The sequence below is a fragment of the Peromyscus leucopus genome, chromosome 14, assembly GCF_004664715.2.
Source record: "Peromyscus leucopus breed LL Stock chromosome 14, UCI_PerLeu_2.1, whole genome shotgun sequence".
Classification (NCBI taxonomy): domain Eukaryota; kingdom Metazoa; phylum Chordata; class Mammalia; order Rodentia; family Cricetidae; genus Peromyscus; species Peromyscus leucopus.
Window position 1 is genome coordinate 83,248,429 of NC_051075.1, and position 20,626 is coordinate 83,269,054.

A 20,626-nucleotide genomic window follows, 5' to 3' on the forward strand; every position below is an offset into this window, starting at 1 on the left:
TTTAACCACTGAGCCATCTCTCCAGGCCTCGCATGTTATTTTTTTATTGGGCAGTGTAGTTCTGGAGTTTGCTGCTTAAGAGTAAAACTTACTTGGTTTTATTTACACTCAAAAGAAAAAAACGTTTTTAAAAATTTATTTTACGTGTATTTTGTTGGTATGTGTGTTTATGCACACACATACACACCACAGAGTGTGTGGAGGCCAGAGGGCAGCATTTGAGAATTAGTTCTCTTTGTGGGTTCTGGAAATCAAGCTCAGGTCATCCAGCTTCCAAAATGAACATTTTGTGGCATTACAAATTTAATGTCCTATTTTTGACTTTTGCTTGGATATTTGGGTTTCTAATTTTGTGTTTTTTTTTTTTTTTTAAATTTGTGTTTCTTTTGTTTTTTGTTTGCTTTTTAGAGAAAGTAAAACAGGTGAAGTTGGGTGGGTAGGGAAGTGGGGAGGATCTGGAGGATGGGGGAAGGGGGAAGTGTGATAGATTGTGTATTATATGAAATATATATATTGATATGAAAAGAAAAAAAATAATGTCCTAAATTAGGACCACCTCTGGCATCTGACAGCTGGCACTAAGAAACAGAAGGCAGTTGAGGTGTGGGACATGTCCTTTTGCAGCTACAGTCTGTTTCGTGGGGGAGCAAGTACCAGTGTAACTATGAGGTTTGTGTACCCTTGATGCAGTCAATTGTATCTTGCCTTTCCTCACCTTGTGGGACAGTGGGGGCTTTCTGTAGAAGTAATAACTGATTTTCTGTACTTGACTTTCAGCTGTGGTGTGATTTCTGTCCTGAGGAATCAGGAGGAGAGTGTTACAGGCAGGAGCTACTGTACCTTGCTGGATTGTCTCTGTTCCTGGGGACAAGTGTCACATGTCCTGGAGCTCATTGTTGACTGGCTGCCTACAAGGCCACCTCAGACCAAGGTGTGTATACAGCCATGCCTCTCTGGAATGTGGAGAACAAGGGCATCTGGAAATTGTACAATGTTATGGGAGCATATGCTCTAATTGCCTCTTTGTTCCACTGCTCTCCTTCAGGGTAATTTGGCCTCTAAACGTAAAGTGCAAATCAATGACACATGCCCAGGGAAACCTGAGTTAGCATTGTTGTACATGGAGTATTTGCTGACCCATCCAAAGAATCGAGAGTGTCTGCTCTCTACACCCCAGAAGAAACTTAACCAGCTTTTAAAGGCACTTGAGGGATCCAAGGTAACTAACTACTTGTCCTGGAGGTTAAAGTGACTTCAAATAGTAGTTACAGTGATGCAATAAGATGCATAGTTTTCGTGCTTTGGTGCTATAATGTTTGCAAGCTAGAAAGGAATTGAGAATGAGCGTCCAGAAAGACTCTGAGGTGGACAGGTGAGCCTGAGAGCAGTTCCATTTCCAGGACCTGTGTCCTCACAAGCAGTGTTTAGAGCTTACATTTCTCCACGGTTTCTGGCATATCAGGACTCCAGTTTGTCTCCCCCTGTCTCAAAATAGACTATACCAGGCAACAGTGAGGAAATACTAGCAGTCTTCAGAATCTTCGGCTGTTTTTTCTAGGAATCTTGGAAAGTAGTGACCTGAATTCATTGTGCCCCAACTGCCCTTTGGAGTCCTGTTTTTCCCCCCCGTTGCACTGGCCCTGACCTCCTCCTGTAGGAGTCTTCCCCTGAACAGTCCTCACTGCTGCCATCCAGGATGGCGGTTCAACGGAGCCTTCCCTGAGGAAATGAACCGTGGTCCCTGTAGACAGTGATCCTGGGGCCTTGTGCACCTCTTAACTCTGCTCTGCTTCTGAAGCCCACTTGCAGATGGTGTGCAGGTGCAAGGGTGGCAGAGGGAGCTGCCACTGCAGTCACCCTGCTTTGATGTGGTCACGTGCCATTCAGATCGTGGGTCCTGGGTTGTGGTTTTACAGGCAGATCTGGAATCACTTCTTCAGTCTCCAAGTGGGAATGCCCTCAACTTCAACAAAGCAACTGCCCTGCATGCCTTTGGTCTCTACTGTAGGCTGAGCGTCCATCTTCAGTACAAGGTAGGCTGTCTGGTTCTGGTGCTCTGAGCATCCTGTGTCAGAGCGGCTTTTGTTGCTTACTGGCTTCTTTGTTGTGTTGGACAGTTCTGCTCAGAAGAGAAAATACATCTGTCCATCTTGAATGAAACTGGATCTTGGTTAGAAAACAAAGTTTTACCTCTTCTTCAAGACCAAGAAGAAGAGTATCTGAAGCTTCGGAGTGACGTCTATCAGCAGGTTGTCCAGGTCAGCAGCTGGGGCACAGCTGTGCTGTATTTTCAAGACTGTTTATATTGTTGTAAAGTGATTTAGACCCCGGTCTGCTTCACAATACCAAGAATGGCATTTCTTTTTACAAAAGCATATTCTGCATAATTTCAATGTAGTTTAACATGTGGTATTTAGTTAGGTTTGTGGAACTGCATAAAATGTCTAGAGAATTCCTATAGAAACAATGAAAATTATGTATTTATGGAAATTCTTTGAAAAATACAGTTTGTAATATTAGTACATCACAGGAGAGGCTTTGTTAGGCTTGACTGCCTTCCTTTTTAAATGGCTATTGTCATTGTTGAACCCATGTGTGTCTTACAGACTTACCTGGCTGTGTGTAAAGATGTTGTCATGGTGGGCCTTGGAGACCCTAAATTTCAGATACAACTTTTACAGAGGAGTCTCGTAATAATGAAAACAGGTACTGCAGCATCATTTATCTATTAAAGGAATGTTTGAAAGCAGTATGTACTTATAGCTGGTCCATCCTTCCATCCCTTTCTCTCTCCCTCTGAAGATCAGAGTCTGGCTTCTTCTAAGCATTTAATGAAGCCGTCCTTCATTAAATTCAGTTTAGTACGTTTAGTTGGTCGAGATTAACCATTGTGGTCAGTGATGTGAGTGATGTAGCTGGATGCCTTCCAGGCAGGCCCAAGTGGAGTCCTACCCTCCCTGTGCTGCTGGGCACTAGTTGACAACTTCAAGTATAGCATGGTATTGTACTGGGTCACAAATTCTAAAGTTGCAGGATTATTTATTTCTAAGTCTTGGTCTTTTTTGTTTATCATTGTCTATAGTTAAAAACTACATTCTATATATAAACTTAATTGAAATAATCAAAATGATTTGTTTTTCCACACTTCATTCATCACTTAGGAATTATTTTGCTGTAGAGCTTAATCTATTTTTAATTATTTATAAAGTTTAGAATTGTAGAACTAATCAGAATTTGCTGTCCAGTTAGTCTGTTTCATTACATGGTGGTGTCCAGTCCCTTTAGATCAGGTCCAGAGCTGGACCTGTGTCCAGGCTGGAATGAGCTTTGTGTTCACATGTCCAGTGACTGGGGTCTCTAGGATTCATCACCATACCACAGTGTGGCTATTCTTCTGTAGTGGTTGCAAGGTGAGACCTAGAGTTTACCCTTGTAAACGTCTTTGCTCTACTTGAAAGAGGCTCATTGAAGAAGCCATTTTCAGAAGCTAGTTATGTGTCTTATTTACTTTTCTATTGCTCTGATAAGATACCATGACCAAGGTAACTTACAGAAAAAAGAGTTTATTGGGAAGGTGAGCCCTGACTTTCATGGCAGCAAGTAGGCAAGCATGGAGCATGAGTTGTAGCTAAGAGCTCATATCTTGAGACACAGCCACCAAGCAGAAAAAGGGCAGCTCACTGGAAATGACATGGGTTTTGAAACCTCAAAGCCTACCCCTAGTGACACATCTCCTCCAACAAAGTGGTACCTTTTAATACTTCCAAATATTCAATTGTAAAAGCCTATGGGGAGCTGGGCGGTGGTGGCGTACCCTTTAATCCCAGCACTTGGGAGGTACACGCAGGCTGATCTCTGTGAGTTCGAGGCCAGCTTGGTCTACAGAGTGAGTTCCAGGAAAGGTGCAAAGCTACACAGAGAAACCTTGTCTCGAAAAACCAAACCAAACAAAAAAAAAGCCTGTGGAGGCCATTCTCAAATTATGTTAATATTAATTATGCCCAGGTAGGATATTCTTTATAAACCCAAGTGCATATTCTTGTTTTTTTGTTTGTTTGTTGTTGTTGTTTCTCAAGATAGGGTTTCTCTGTAGTTTTGGTACCTGTCATGGATCTCGCTCTGTAGACCAGGCTGGCCTCAAACTCACAGAGATCCTCTTGGCTCTGCCTCCCGAATGCTGGGATTAAAGGTGCAAGTCACTGCTGCCCAGCCCAAGTGCATATTCTAAAGAAGCCATTCCTGGGACACAGTTGGGTTGCCAAGTGCAAAAGCCAAATAAATTAGGTGTCTAAGCTCACAAACTTGTGGTATTGCCACTATAATACAGTACATAGATTGTAGAAAATCAGGCACCAAACATAACAGGACTATGGGAGAAGATTTCTTACTGAAAAATACCAGCCCAATGAAAAAGTAATGTTGAATTTTTAAAAGTAAAAACTATAGGGAATCTAGGGCTGTGTTTGAAAGAAAAATGAAAAATAGGAAAGACTACAGGAAATGGAAGGCTTTGAAAGAAAAAGGCCATTAATAAAGAGTGATGTAAGACAACTTGGACTCTAGCATCTCGGAGACCAAGGCTGTCTTTGCTGTCTTTGCCACAATAGCGAGCTCGTGTTTGTTGGCAGGTACTTGGCAACCTAAAGATGAACACACTGGGAAGAGCCATGGAGCCAGCACTACTCAGTTTCACATTGATGGCTTGTTTTCTGGCTTTGAGTTGTGCCCTGGGGAGCACTGACTATAGATCATCACCGTTTTTTGGCTGTAGCTATGAATCCTGGCCTGTTGTTAGCAGTTTGTTGCTAGCTAGCTAACTAGCATGTTGCATATTTGGTTCATAAAATACACACACCTAAATACAGTGAAACAACTTCTGGTTAAACGTCTTAGCTTTCTAGGTTTCTTTCTATGTTACTGAGAGTACTCTGATGAAGAATGTAAGGAGGCAGCTCCTTTGCATATTAGTCAGGGTTCTCTAGAGGAGCAGAACTTAGAGAATGAATCTGTATCTATAAAGGGGACTTATTAGAATGGCTTTCAGGCTCTGGTCCAGCTAATCCAACATTGGCTATCTGCCAACAGAAGGTCCAAGAATCCAGAAGTTGTTCAGTCCACGAGGCTTGATATCTCAGCTGGCTTCAGTATATGCTGAAATCCTGAAGAAGTAGGTTCTAATACCAGTGAAGGAATGGACCTGCTAGCAAGGCGAGAGCAAGCTGGCAGAGACAGAGAGCTTTATCCTTTATATAGGCTGCCAGCCAAAGGTATGACCCAGATTAACAGTGGATCTTCCCACCTCAGAACATCTATGAGGTCTTAGTAGTTTCCAGGTTTAAAGAGCTCATCACCTGTCTCAGCAGTGGACATTCCATGTGGCAAATGTATATGAGGAATGAGTTCTTTCACCCTCCTCCGAATGAGAGAGTAGTAGCTCCTTAAAAGTTCATGTTGTGGTTTTAGCGATTTTGCAAAGCTTCTTATTGATTCTGGCAGAGTCTTAGACCTAGGGAGGATTCATAGAGAGCCTCTGGGATGGGAAGTCTGTCTTCGCTTAGGTTTGGGGTGTAGTTGGCTATGGTCTCTGGCAGAGCTTGCTGGATCTTTAGTCCATTTTGTAGCTGAATGACTTTATTCTTCATATCCAGGCCCATTCTCTAGGCAAGTCCTTGCAGTCACCTGGACAATAGGCTGTCCGTGAGGAGCATCATTTCTGTGATTTATTGCATGCTTGTTTTATTTTAAAGTGCCTTGTACCATGGATTCTGCCGGGCGGCTTGCTGTCTGGTACCAGAAGTTAAGGGCTAATCAGCACCTGAGCCATGTGTTAGAGTGGGGCAGGTGACATAGGGTGCCCTGAACTCACTGGGGCAGGCCACTGTCTCTGCTCATGTAGCTTTCACTGGCAAGATGGATTGGAAATAAAAATGGAGGAACAGTGTTAGGCTTACATACAGAATCAATTTTACCAGATTATGCACCCAGTCAGGGAGGTAATTAAAACACACACACACACACACACACACACACACACACACACACCCTAAAGGAAACCAATAGGCTACAACTAGGTATCAGAAATCTATGGCGTTATCAAATGATACTGAGAGATGAGAGGTTGGACTTGTCCTTGCTGGGTTTTTACATAAGTATTAATATAAGAGAAAGTCTGTGTTTTCTAATTCAGGTGTTATAGGAGTCACATTGCTAGTTGTTGTCCACATGCAGCGAACTAGTTCTTAGTTTACTGACAGAGCCAGCTGTGCTATTGCTGCTGGGGAAGAAGTCAGTTTTATAGTTATGTAGAGAAAACATTTTGAGTTTGGTTCTAGTTTGGATCAATCTGATCAAGATGTTTCCTGCTGACTCAGTGGTAATAGGTTCTTCCATTACCATCATGTACATGTGTTATACAATTTCAGCTGAATATGTGCGTAGGTAATTAATTGATGGTTCTCCTTTTCTTTCTAGTGAAGGGATTTTTTTACATTTCATTACTTCTTGGCATTCTGAAGGAGATAACTGGAAACTCCGTGATTCAGAAAACAGATTCAGATGAAGAAATCACAATGCTGTTTGACTCAGTCCAGGAAGTATTTCAGAAGATGTTGGAATGTGTTGCCTGGACCTTCAGGAAGCAGCCAGAAGAAAGTCTGCCGGTATTATGCTTGAACTGGCCAGGTCTCACTGTGCTATCTGCTGTGGGTGTTAAGCGGTGATTGGATGCCAGCCCTAAAGCTAAGCATGCCTGCATTCTTTGGTGGCATGTAGACCCGTAGTCTTGAACTCAGGGGTTGAGGTCCCATGAATGTCAGGACTGTAAACAGGACTGATCTGTGCAGCTATGATTCCAGAGCTTCTCAGAAAGAATGTGTTTGTGAAGATGCTCTTTTCAGAGGGACAGTCACTGCCGGGAGAGTGCTAACTCCCTTCTGTTAATGTCCCCATTTAGAAGCACCTTGAAGGGATCATGGTTTTCTGTTGATGGTAGAAAGCTCATAGGCTAAGATGATTGAGGAACCGGGTTATAAAAATCAAAGGAACTAGACCTGCTTCTAAAAACTGTAAAGCCTGTTCCTGAATAAGTTGCCATTTTTTTTTAATCAATGAGCTATTATTGTTTTAATTTAAAAAAAAATGTTTAAATGGAAGGCTGTTTATGAAATATCAAAGATTCTCAATTTTATTCTAGACTTAGCTGATGGAAATACTTGAGCATTGTTGACATAGTTTTTCCTAGCCCAGTTCATAGTTGTTTCAAGTGTTTGTGATCTGTTTCTGTAGTTTATGCCCAGTCTTAGACCCTCTGTCATGTCTTCCACCATCCATTGAGTAGTGTCATTCAGAAGCACTGCCTGAGCTGATGATTTTATTTTAATGTCATCCTTTCCTTCTTCCATTCTTCCTTATTGATACTTACATTCTTTTTAATTTATTGGTTTTTGTTGTTGCTGTTTTTGAGACAGCTTCTTTTTGTTATGGAGCTCTGATTGTCCTGAAACCTCCTGTATAGACCAGGCTGGCCTTGTACTCACAGAAACCCGCCTGCCTCTGCCTCCCAAGATGTGTGCCTCTATGCCTAGCAGTCATTTTATTATTATTTTTGAGGCAAGCTCTCACTCTGTAGCTCAAGCTGGCCTGGAACTCACCAATGTATCCCAGGCTGGCCTCAAACTCACCTCATTCCTCCTTACTTAGCCTGGTGCATTCTTCAATACAGATGTGAGCCACCACACCTGGTGCTTTCTTAGATACAGATGTGAGCCACCACACCTGGTGCATTCTTCAATACAGATGTGAGCCACCACACCTGGTGCTTTCTTAGATACAGATGTGAGCCCCCACACCTGGTACTTGTTTTTTGAAAACTGATTTTTAGCTGTACTGACAGTGACTAATGTGATTTTTTTGTAGCTCTTTCATTCTGTCCAGACCCCTCTTCATGAATTTATCAGCACTATCCAGTCCTGGTACAAGGACACTGCAGTCCACCATGGTGTTCTTTCTACATTGATTGCTGCGCCTGTGGTTGAAATAAGTCATCAGCTGCGGAAGGTGAGGTATATTGACTCTGAAACTGCTAGTTGCTATGTTCTGCTCACAGTATGTGATTAGGGTTTTTTAGTGCAAGCTTTTGGTGAGGACTGTTTGTAGGTTTCAGTCCCTTGCCGTTCAGCTGGTTGGATGTCTAGAGCCATGTGGCAGCTGTGGAGCATATGCTGAGGGTGTTGGCACTCCTGAGATGGAACTAGGCCCCATGATGTGGATATGTCTGTTGGCTCTGAGAGTTTTGAGTGAGTTGATAGTTTCTCAAGATTCTTCTTTACTGGAGAAGAAATCAGGATAGTTGGGCAAACAGTGCAGGACTATTCTGTTTTGGTGTATAGTGGTTTATATCTCTGCATGCCTTTTCCTTTTTTCTCATTTCTTAATTATAGAAAGCTTGAATTTTTAAAGATTTATTTATTATGTATAAGTGCTTTACATGTGTGTATGTGTACTGCATGCATGCTTGGCGCCCACAGAGGCCAGAAGAGGGTATTGGGTCCTCTACAACTGGATTTACAGGCTGTTGTCAATTGCTTTGTGGGTTCTGGAGACTGAACCTGGGTCCTCTATAAGAACAGAAGCTCTCTTAGCAGCTGAGCCATCCCTCTAGATCCAGAAACTTGAAGTTTTGGTATCTTATTTTTCTATCATGACTAAAGGGGAATGGAAGACTTACTAACACAGATTTAGTCTGTTTGGTTAAAAATTGATCTGATCAGTGTGATCATTTGAGCTAACACAGAAAGTGACACTATACCATAGAGAGCATGCAGGGTGCTGTTTTTCTTCTTCAGCTCCGTGATGTCCCATGTGGACATAGGGAGTAAAGGAAAGAAGTAGCACTGGGTTTACTCAGAATAAAAAGATGGACTTTCGCTGAATTGCATGTACTTGTAGAAATGTCTGTACTGCTTAACCATGGGCACTCTGAGAAATGAACATGCCGATTCTCACTGTGCCACACCCTGAGTATGCTTATACAGATGCCAACATACTTAGGATAGTGTTTGGGGACATTGTCAGCTAGACCGTCCCTTTCTGCCAAAATGTCACCATGCAGCTCTATAGCTCATGATCAAGTGTATATTACTTTGTTTTTATGTGTATGAGTGTTTGCCTGCATGTGTGTGTGTGTGTGTGTGTGTGTGTGTGTGTGTGTGTCCGTGTCCCAGTGTGCATGCTTTGGGCCTGTGGAGGCCAAAAGAGGGCATCAGATTCCCTGGAACTGGAGTTAACAGATGATTTTGAACCACCAGGTGGATGCTGGGATCTGAACCTAGGTCTTCTGCAAAAGAAACAAGTGCTCTTAACCATTTCTCCAGTCTGAGAAGTTATTTTAATTATATACATTTTGTAATATAAAATGACAAATAAAAATGTTGATTAAATTATAAAATATTAATTAGAATTTATGGCTGTCCTTCAAAGTGTAAAGAGAGATTGTTTGGTGTAAGAAAGTAATTCTTGGGGCTGGAGGGATGGCTTAAGAGCACTGACTGCTCTTCCAGAGGTCCTGAGTTCATTCCCAGCACCCACATGGTGGCTCACAACCATCTGTAACGAGATCTGGTGCCCTCTTCTGTATACATAATAAATAAATCTTAAAAAAAAAAAAAAAAAAAAAACGTAATTCTTAGTCAGGTGGTGGTGGCGCACGCCTTTAATCCCAGCACTCAGGAGGCAGAGCCAGGTGGATCTCTGTGAGTCGAGGCCAGCTTGGGCTACAGAGTGAGTTCCAGGAAAGGTGCAAAGCTACACAGAGAAACCCTGTCTCGAAAAGCCAAACAAAAAGAAAGTAATTTTTAACTTGCTAGGTGACATAAAGCATAAACTTAATATTACTAAGGACCTAATTTCAGAAAGCTGTATGGCTGAAGTTATAAAGCATTAGTGGCCTTTGGACAAACCCAGACCCTGTCCCTGCCTGTCTCAGCACAGTCATGTGTTCTGTCCTGCCCTGTGCCTCGAAGTAAGCCAAGTAGTGGGACTGACCTGAGGATGTGTCTTTTTTCACTTTTCCTTTTGTTGAGTTGCATACACATTTAAAATTACTGTCTCCTTTTGACATCTTATTTCTGACTGTCCTATTAGGAAACATCTGTTTTCCATAATGCTTTACCAAGTCTGAGTAGTTAGCTCTGAGGCCAGCCTGGTTCCCTTAAGCTTCATGTGTGCACAGGGCCTCTGTTTTCAGCCTTTACTGCCGACCCGTCTTTACAGTTAAGGTGTTGTAAGTGTGCCTGAGGGATAGTTCTATAAAACAGCTTAACAGAGTCTTCCTTTCATGAGGAGTGCTTACAGTTCTTCTGATGTTAAAGCTACAGATGTGCTTGGTCTTTAGCTGATCACATTAGCATTTAAGACAGGGACTCAAACTTTAGCTCATCCTGGCTTTGGAACTCATGATAATCCCCTACCTCAGCCTCCACAGTGCTGAGATCACAAGCACAGCTTTTACTGTCCCATTTTACCTTTTCTGTGGAAAATGGATCATACTTGGTTTCTCTAGAGCAGCCATTCTCAATCTTCCTAATGCAGCAATTCTTTAATACAGTTCCTCATGTTGTGGTGACCCCCAACCATAAAATTATTTTCATTGCTGCTTCGTAACTGCAGTTTTGCTGCTGTTATGAATTACAATGTAAATATCTGTGTTTTCCAAGGGTTGTTTGAATCCCCAAAGAGATCATGATCCACATGTTGAGAACTGCTGCTTTAGACCAAAACACCAGCGTTTTAAGACTGAGATTCTAATCTGGGCTGAGAAGAACTGGTTAAATTGACTTGACATAAAAGTATATTGTGTGGGCTGGAGAGATGGCTCAGAGGTTAAGAGCACTGATTGCTCTTCCAAAGGTGGTGGCTCACAACCATCTGTAATGAGATCTGGTGCCCTCTTCTGGCCTGCAGGGATATGTGCAGGTAGAACACTGTGTACATAATAATAAATAAATAAACAAACCTTAAAAAAAAAGTATAATGTGTATAGATGATATCAAATTAAATAAAGGCCATTTGACAAAAGGCCTGCTAAGTGACATGTCCTTTATTTCTGTTTCACAGACTAAAATGTTCTTGTGCAAAACAATACTGCATTCATAATTAACTGTAGTGAATAAAGCTTGTTCCTTTGAGTTTCTGGAATGCTTTGGTCAGATAGAAGAGAGTCTTAAGTTAATGTGAACCAAGCTGTCAGTCCAGGCTATTTATAATGTACTGATCTGAAATTTTCCTAGGTCTCTAATATAGAAGAACTGACCACACCACAGTGTCTTGCTGACCTTCCTCCATTTTCAAGGTGTTTAGTGGGAGTAATAATGAGGTCTCCGGATGTGGTCAGGTAATTGTCCTCTCTCTGATCTCTGTACAGCCCTATTTGTATTTTTTCTCAGTGCCTTGTAACCTGTTACTTTTTATTCTCAGATTTTCAAAGGTATTTTTACCCCCCTGACAAAAACATTCCATAGACTTTTTTTTCATTTTATGAGTGATAGAAAATGCTTATGTTAAGTTTTCATAAAGAACCATTACTTTTTATAAACTGTTACATACATTTAAATAGTTTTTAGCTATATTTAACAACTAAATTCTGTTAGACAAGAAAAAAATGTGTGTACAAAAATACTTATTACTGTATGTTGTAGTTTTCTTCTCTGTTGCTTTGATAAAACACTAACCAAAATCAACTTGAGGAGGAAAGGATTTACTTGGTTTTCAGGTTATAGTTCATCATGGAGAAAAGCCAAGCCAGGGACTGAAAGCAGAGATCAAATAGAAACAATGCTTACTGATTTGCTCTCCATGACTTGCTCATTTTGCTTTCTTATACAGCTCAGGACCATCTACCCCAGGGTGGTGCCACCCACATTGGCATGGCCCTCCAACATCAATCTTAATCAAGAAAATGTACCATAGTCATGCCCACAGGTCAATCTGATGGAGGTGTTTTCTCAATTAAGGTCCTGTCTTTCCAGATGATTCTAGTGTGTTGACAAAAACTTGGTAGCAAAATTGACCCATTATCAGCTTGACATACACACACATCACTGTTAAACCATAACCTTTCCTTTCTTGTTTATCCCCAAGATTACATGTTATTATCACAATATAAAACATGGTATAACTTTAAAAGTCCCAGTGTAACATCAAAAGTCCCATGGTACTTTAAAATTTCAACACTTTGAAAGTTCAATTTATTTGTTTTTAAAAAAGTAACATTTCTTTAACTGTGGGCTCCTGAAAAACAAAACAACAACAACAAAAAGCAAGTTATATGCTTTTGTTATTACAAGAAGGAAGAGGCAAGGCATAAAAGCAATAATACTTCAGCAAAACCAAAATCTGTCAGTGTAGCTCCAAATCTAGATTTACTGGGCTCCAAAGGACCTGGGCAACCCCACATACAGCTTGTCTAGTAGGCTCAGGCTAGTTCTATGCAATACCTGCTGCTGTCCTGGGTAGTTGTCCCAAGGTCCTTACATCTCCAATATGTTGAGTCTCCTTTGCAGCTGAGACTTTACCTTCACCATGTCCTCCTGGCCTCTCTCCAGGGATTCCAACCTTTGATGCCAAGCTTTGGCTCCTCTTTGTGACTCCTTTATGCCTTCAAACTAGTTCCCTGTGGGAACTCTTACACATTACCATGTTTGGCTACCAGCCTGGGTTGCAGCCTTGCTCCAGCTCCACCCCTCCCCCAACCAGACCCTGAACTTCTGTGTACTGACTGTGGAAGTACTTTCCAGCTTTCACCTCAGTGATGCTTGTCTCTTATTTATCTTAGCAGATTCTTCAGCTCCAGCTAATCAGCATCATTTGTTCCAGTAACACAAAAGTTTTTATTTCTACAGATTCTGAATTCAAATTATTTCACATAAACAACTCTTGGTTCCACCATCCATTTATCACGACTGGGATTCTAGGGTTTGTAGTAATGCACAGGGGAGTGAGGATACAAAGGGATTTGCTTTTCAGACTTTGAACATGTATGACACTCTTTAGTGTGGATACGTCTCATGAATGCTTAATTGCATCATTCTGAAAGCTGTGGATTGCCTTTCAGCAGCCTATTAAATATCTCTTATGTACATTGGACTGTAGAACATAGCCACAGTGTTTTTCAAAGGTCACAATATTTCTGATCTTCTATGCATACCATCTGGTTTTAACATTTCACCTGCAACAACTGACATATATATAAAAATTATAAAATACATGTAGGAGAGGGCCTCAGACAATCTCTCATGTTACCTGAAAAGTGGTGTTTATGATTGTGGGTAAACCTTGCCTATGTTTATTTTTCTATAAGGTATTGGGATGTGGAATGATTTCAGATGTTTGCTGATTTCATAGGTCATTTTTGGATGAACTAAAGGCGTGTGTAACCTCTGGTGATATTGAAGGCATTGTGTGCCTCACAGCTGTTCTGCATATTATTTTGATTATTAACAAAGGTTGGTTACATTTTCTCTCCTTCATCTGGTGTTACTGATCGTGTCCTTGTTTGTTGCTCATGTTAGAGATGTTTGGGAATTTGGCCTGTTTCACCCTCTCCTCTGCCACAGCCTTTTCACCCTTGTTCCCTGGTGTTCTCTGAGTACAGTGCCGTCCACTGGCCCTGTCTTTGCATGAGCTTACCTGTTCTGCATTGTAGATCTGTCTACCTTTCACTTCACTATTGGGCACATGTAAATATACTGTACTTCAGAATTGGATCCCTCCCTTCTTTCCTTTTCCTCTTTTTCCCTTCTTCCTTCCTTCCATTCTTCTTTCCCCTTTCCTCTCCCTCTTGCCTTGTGCAGCGTAGATAAGTGATCTATCACCAAACTGTATCACCAGCTCCCTTTTAAATTTTGAGACAGGGTCTGACTAACTTACCTAGACTGGCCTTGAATTCATTCTGCAACCCAGTTGGATCTTGGAGTTTTTCTGCCTTAGCTTTGCTAATTGCTGGGATTACAGGTCTGGGCCACTAAGCCCACCTCAGAATTGAATTTCTATTGGTTTGCCCTGTGTTACTTATGTTTAAAAATCTGATAAGCCCTGTTGCACAGGCCTGTAGGCCCAGCTACTCAGGAAATGGAAGCAAGAATAGTGTTCAAACTGAGGAGTTGGGTAAACATTATCGAAATCCAGTACCAAAATTATCCCAAAGTTTATTTTTTAAATAGTATACGTGTTGGCATTATGCCTCTTGAATACTTAACCTCTGAAAGTAGTACTGAAAAATAGTTGGCAGTACCTGTAAGATGCTCAGTGTGAAGTACAGTGGCATCCTTTCGGGCTGATCATATTCACATTTCGATTATTTTTTGTTAAGTTCTACTGATGTTGAAATGTCTTTCAACTTCAGTACTTTGCAGGTAAAGATCGCTCCTATCCCATAAGCTAGGATGCCTACCACATCTGTGAAGATTTACAAAGCTTGAGTACCTTTTACTCACATGTTTAGGACAAAGATTCTTTCAGATTTGGGAGTTTTGCACTATTTACATGAAACATACTGATTGAGAATCCCTAAATTTAAAATCTGAAATACTTCAAAATCTGAAACACATAAGTGGAACAAAAAGTTTTGAATTTTAGAATGTTGCAGATTACAAATTTTGGTGTTAGGGTGCTCAGTCAATGATGCTTTTTAAAAGTTTTTAGGCCCGGTGTGGGCTCCATAAAAGGCTTGTCTGAGTGACTTTCCCTGATTTAGAGGCACAGAGCACATGTGTTCTGCAGAGCAAAGGACATGCCTCATTGAGGCGATGTAAGCATGGATGTGGGGTGCTGAGTATCTGCCAGTATGTAAACAGTGGATGAATCTGATTTGTGCTGGTTGTCACTCCTTCGCACATAGCAGATCACTCTCACAGCATCTCTGTGGAAGGGATAATTGTCCTGCACTCAGCCAGGGTTAGCTCGGGAAAAACAAAACAACAAAGAACTGACCCCATGTGCACAGCAGAGTATGTGTATATGTAGTGATGTTGAGAGCTTTTCTTTTTCTCTGCAATCTTCTTACAGGTAAACATAGAAGTGCAAAGCTGAAGGAGGCTGTAGAGACTGTGAACAGAAAGCTGAAGACATTTATGGAGATCACGTTGGAAGAGGATAGCCTCGAAAGGTAAATGTGAGACTTACTCCAGCTGAGTGCTGGGTATGTTTGGGATTACTCTTTTATTCAGTTCATTAGAGCCAGGTGATTAGAAGCCTACAGTGTAAGGATAGAGATTATGGTCATTTGAATGAGAGTGGCTCACATAGTTCATGTGTTTGAAAGCCTGGTCCCCAGTTGGTAGAACTGTTTTGGAAGGATTAGAAGGTGTGGCCTTGTTGGAGGAGGTGTGTCACTAGGGGAGGGCTTTGAGGTTCCAAACCATTTCCAGTTAGCTCCCTCTTTGCGTGCGCTTGTGTGTAGATGTAACCAACCATCTTATTAAATAAGAAACACAGAACCAATGTAAAAGAGAAAGCCGAGAGTTCAGAGCTCAAAGCTAAAATCTCACCCTTCCTCCTGGGGCTTCCCGAAAGAGAGCTATATCCTGTCTGTCTGTCTTTTTATAGTCTTTTGTTCTGCCTTCTCATTGGTTGTAAACCCAAACACATGACTGCCTCGTCACTGTCTGTATGTACAGCCCCCCAGGTCTTAAAGGCATATGTCTCCAATGCTGGCTGTATCCCTGAACACACAGAGATCTATGGGATTAAAGGCGTGTGCCACCACCTCCACACTCTTGCTATGGCTCTAATAGCTCTGACCCCCGGGTAACTTTACTTATTAACATACAATCAAAATCACATTTCAGTACAATTAGAATACCACCACACTTGTGGATCATATGTAAGCTTCAGCTTCTGCTCCAGTGCTGTGCCTGCTGCCATGGTCCCTGCCATTGTGGACTCTAATCCCCTGGAACTGTGACCTCCAAATTAAGTGCTTTCTTTGGTCAGTTGCCTTGGCCATGATTTTCTGTGTCAATAGAACAGTGACTAAAACAGGTAATTCTGTTTGAGGTACAAATGCCTTTCAGAAACAAAAGAAGACCATCATTTGTGAAACTTTACTACAGAAAAGAAAGAACATTTACCCAAATTCACAGTTTTCAAATTAGACATTGTTTTGGAAATTTGCTTCATTTGAAAGCCACAGGTATTTCCCAGGTATAAATGAAGGTCTGTCTTGGAGTGTCAAGGTTCATCCCTAGCCCTTAGTGTTATTATGGGATGCCTACCAGAAAAGACCACTCAGACTCAGTCTATAGCCAATTGAAAGTCTTTATTCCAGCAGGCTGGGAATACACTCAGTTGTTTGGGAGACCCAAGTGCAGCACCAAACGTATAGAATAAGGGTGTTTTGGTATCTTCCTCCACAGCTACAGGAGGAGGTTTTGTACAAGCAAGCAGTTTAACAGATGTTAAGATAAGCAGATAGCTGGAAGAGGAGGTCCTGTACAAGCAAGCAGTTTAACAGACCCTGAGATAAGTTAACTGAGGCATCTTGACCTTGGGTTCCTAGAATAGAGTTGTATAATTTTCCCCCTGGCTTCTTATCAAGGAGGTCAAATTCTAGTTAAACCTAAAATGGCCTCAGCAAGAATACAAGATAGAGGAACCTCTGCATTGCCTTGCCCTGTCACAGTGAGGTGCATTTTCTTTCTTCCTGGGAAATTTTTGGTTGCTCAGACTCTGTTGACAAGCATGTTCCTAAGTTGTTTTCCTCTCTAGGACATCTTGGTAACCTGTGCTGTTTTTGCATGAAGTAGAGAATCAACTGTTACAGGCACTTCACTAGGCAGTCTTAGTGGGAAGCAAATCATGCTGTATAGCTGCATCTCCTTTGCAGAGAGCCTTTCAAAATCCTAAATTGCTAATTTATGTATACACTTCTAGAGTGTTGCTTTTTGTGGGCTTGTTACATAGGCTTAAATACCAAATGCTTACTTGACTAGGATTTAGGTTTATAAATGATTTTGAGAATTAAAATATAGTAAATGAAAGGGTTACTGAATACATTTCTATCCCATTACTCTAATTTTTATTATTGTTAGTAAAATGGGTCAGTGTTAGTATAATTGGTAACTATACATAAAAATAATAAAATTTAATTTTTTGAAATTTATTTCAGATTATCATTTTTATTTTGATGGTGCTAGGAATTGAACCCAGTGCTTCCCACATGATATATAGACTCTCTGCCACAGAGTTAAGTCTCCAGCTCATATTTAAAATTTTAAAACATTTGTTTTATTTTCTCCCGTCATCAGTTTTAGACACTGTATATGTGCTGTAACAGTTTGAACATGTATCACAAGCCAGCACCTAGAGTGCACTGGGGTAGAAGTGACACCACTTGGTCTGTCAGTCAAATGAAGCCAGCTAAGCTGCCTTTGTGTCTGAACAGTGACTTCGAGCTGTGTGCTCACAGCTATCCACTCTTAACTGTGCAGCCTTGTTTTTGGATCTGTCTTTCCAAGCACTTCTCCGTTCATTTCTTTCTTTTCACATACTGGAATCATTTCTTCCTCAACAGAAGAATCCTCTGTGTTGAATACACACAGAACTGTACCTGTGTGCAAGGCAGGATAGGCGTGCAGGACAGGTAGACTGAGTTCATTTGTAAAAAGCAGTGTGTGGAAAGCTTTTTCAGAATTTTAGAAATGTGCCAAGCAACTCTGTGTGTATGAGATGGCATTTCAGTGATGGGGATTACAGTTGAGGAAGTCCTTACTGCTCCTTGTACCATATGACTTATTGCTTTTGTAAATTACAAATAACTGATAACTGTAAGGAATTTTAAAATATAAAAAAATTTTCAAAAAAAAAAAAAAAAAAAAAAAGCCAGGCGTGGTGGCGCACGCCTTTAATCCCAGCACTCGGGAGGCAGAGCCAGGCAGAGCTCTGTGAGTTCGAGGCCAGCCTGGGCTACCAAGTGAGCTCCAGGAAAGGCGCAAAGCTACACAGAGAAACCCTGTCTCGAAAAAACAAAAAAAGAGGTGAGGAGGGAATTGGAGGAAGATCAACGTGAAAGGGCTATAAATTGGTGGTTAAATTCTTTATATAAGTACTATAATAGAACTTGCATGTAACTTACGCATACCTCTTGTGAACTTTAAAAATCACCTTTAGGTTACTGATAATACAGTGAATTGGTGTTGTCCTTGCTAAGCACTACAGTATAACAACAAAAAATCTACACATGTTCAGTACAGACTGGGCTTTTTTAAAAAAAGAATGTTTTAAGTCGGTTTTGTTCAGTTTATGGATGTGGATGGATGGATGCGTGGATACAGAGGGATGATAGTATGAGATCTTTTAATGTTGAACAATTCCTGCAATGTTAGAATAATTTAGTGGGCTTAGTTTTTTAAAGACTTAATTCTTAGGAAAACTGACATGAAGGTACAGAGAGTTTCCGTATGTCCCCTGTCCCAGTATGTGCTTACAGTCTCTCACTGTTTATATCCTAAACCATAGCAACACACTTGTTAACAGTAGATTACCATGCACTGACATATCATCACCACACAGAGCGCCTGGCTTATGTTTGGTTTCACATTTGGCTTTGTATCTTTGGAGGGTGGTGTAAGCCAGGAAGCCTGAGAACCCAGGGTTTTGATACAGAAGGGATGAAGAATTGCCCTAGTTCCTGAAGAGAGTCAAGTGTACACCATATAGTGTGAGGACTTAACCTCTTTAGTCCACTGTTTAAGAGCTGATCTGTTCTAAATATACCCTCTTAGACACATGCAGAAATAGTGCTATTACAGCTATCTGATCATCCTTTAATTCAATCAAATTGAAAAACAAAAAATTAACCTTTACCTCTGCTAAGAAATATCTCACCCATTTCCAAGTTTGAGGAGTTATGAATAAAGCTGCTGTTAATATGGTACTGGCTAGGTTCTTGTAAATTTGCACAAGTTAGAATCATCTGAGAAAAGAGAACCTTAGTTGAAAATGCCTCTGTAAGATTGGCCTGGCCTGTGGGGCATTTTCTTGATTGATAATTGACATAGTTAGTGCTACCCCTGGACAAGTGGTTCTGGGTGTATAAGAAAACAAACTGAGCAAGCCATGAGGAGCAAGCAGGTAAGCAGCACTCCTCCATGGCCTCATCAGCTCCTACCTCTGGGTTCTTGCCTTGAGTTCCTTTTCTGACTTCCCTGGATGATAGACTATAAACTGTAAGGTGAAATAAACCTTTCTTCCCCAAGTTATTTCAGTCATGACGTTTGATCAAATATTTATGCTAGTTTTTTGTGTGCATGTAAAATTTTAACTTGAGTAAAGCCAAGAAGCAAGGTTATTGGATCTTAAGGTAAGGATATATTTTGTAAGAAAACATCTGCCTGTCCTCCAGAGTGACTTATAGTTTTGCATCTCCACCACAGGGAATGGCAGTTCAGCCATTCCTCATCTTCACATGCTTTGGTCGGTTGTGTTCTGGGTTTTGGGCCATTTTATTAGGTGTATAGTGGCATCTTGTTGCTTTACTGTGCTTTCCTGAGTACTTTTTCATAAACTTACTGTTGTCTCTCTTCTTTACTAAATGTCTGTTAGATATTTCCTTTCTTTTTAAAATAATATTTTTATTTACTCTTTGAGAATTTTATACAATCAAAATTTTGATCATAGTCAAGCCCCCCACTGCCATCTTCCAGATCTACCCTCACCTCTTTACCCACCCAACTTTGATCAGTGCCACTTCTTCCCCTTCATCCTTCTTCCTCTTCTCTTTTTTATTAAAACCCATGGAGGCCAATTTGTGTTGTCAGTCTATCTACTCTGGGGAGTGGGGCTTGCCCTGAAGTGGGGCTTAGCATGGATTATTCCATTAAAGAATATTGACTCTCTCGCTTTTTTTTTTAAGATTTATTTATTTATTATGTATACAGAAGAGGTGCCAGATCTCATTACAGATGGTTGTGAGCCACCGTGTGGGTGCTGCGAATTGAACTCAGGACCTCTGGAAGAGCAATCAGTGCTCTTAACCTTTGAGCCATCTCTCCAGCCTGAATATTGACTCTCTTACCACCTACCAAATGTCAATAGCTCTTCAGCTACTGGAGGGATTTCTTGCCTGCTTCCTGCCCACTCCATTTTGGGATTTTTGTCTGGTTTGAGCTTGCACATGTTTGTGCATGCTGTCACAGTTACTGTGAGTTTTATGGATAACTGCTTTGTTGTGTCTGGAAAACACTGTTTCCTTGAAGTTATCCACCATCTCCACTTCTTACAATCTTTCTTCCCCTTCTTTACTGATGCTCCCTGAGCCTGAGGGAAAAGGGCTGTAATAGGTATTTTCCATTTAGTGCTAAACACTCCACAGTCTCTTATTGTCTGCTTACTCACCAGTTGAAGGTCTGTTAATTGCCATCCACTGCAAGAAGAAGCTTCTCTGATGTGGGTTGACAGATGTACTGATCTATGGGTGTAGCAACAAATCATTGGAAATTGTTATAACACAGTTCTTTTAGCAAAATAATAGCAGTATTAGTTTTTTCCATAGGGCCTGTGACCGGTTTACCCACAGGTTCTCAGCCCCATTGACAATACCAAGTATTGGTTCCATCTTAGGATGTGGTCCTTA

At 41.1% G+C, this 20,626-nt stretch overlaps 1 protein-coding gene across 4 annotated transcripts in view; it reads left to right on the top strand.

The window, feature by feature from the left end:
• The window catches only part of Ncapg2 (non-SMC condensin II complex subunit G2), a 67,389-nt gene that overhangs the window by 36,610 nt on the left and 10,153 nt on the right, over window positions 1–20,626 (top strand). For 3 of the 4 annotated variants that reach the window (XM_028880922.2, XM_028880923.2, XM_037210914.1), the window contains 10 exons: window positions 778–931; window positions 1,046–1,219; window positions 1,917–2,033; window positions 2,118–2,258; window positions 2,607–2,706; window positions 6,472–6,659; window positions 7,915–8,055; window positions 11,286–11,389; window positions 13,399–13,499; window positions 15,061–15,160. In XM_028880922.2, the coding sequence (XP_028736755.1) occupies window positions 778–931; window positions 1,046–1,219; window positions 1,917–2,033; window positions 2,118–2,258; window positions 2,607–2,706; window positions 6,472–6,659; window positions 7,915–8,055; window positions 11,286–11,389; window positions 13,399–13,499; window positions 15,061–15,160 (1,320 nt within the window). Of the gene's footprint in view, window positions 1–777; window positions 932–1,045; window positions 1,220–1,916; window positions 2,034–2,117; window positions 2,259–2,606; window positions 2,707–6,471; window positions 6,660–7,914; window positions 8,056–11,285; window positions 11,390–13,398; window positions 13,500–15,060; window positions 15,165–20,626 lie in introns of those variants that run through there. The other variant, XM_028880924.2, reaches the window with a different exon arrangement.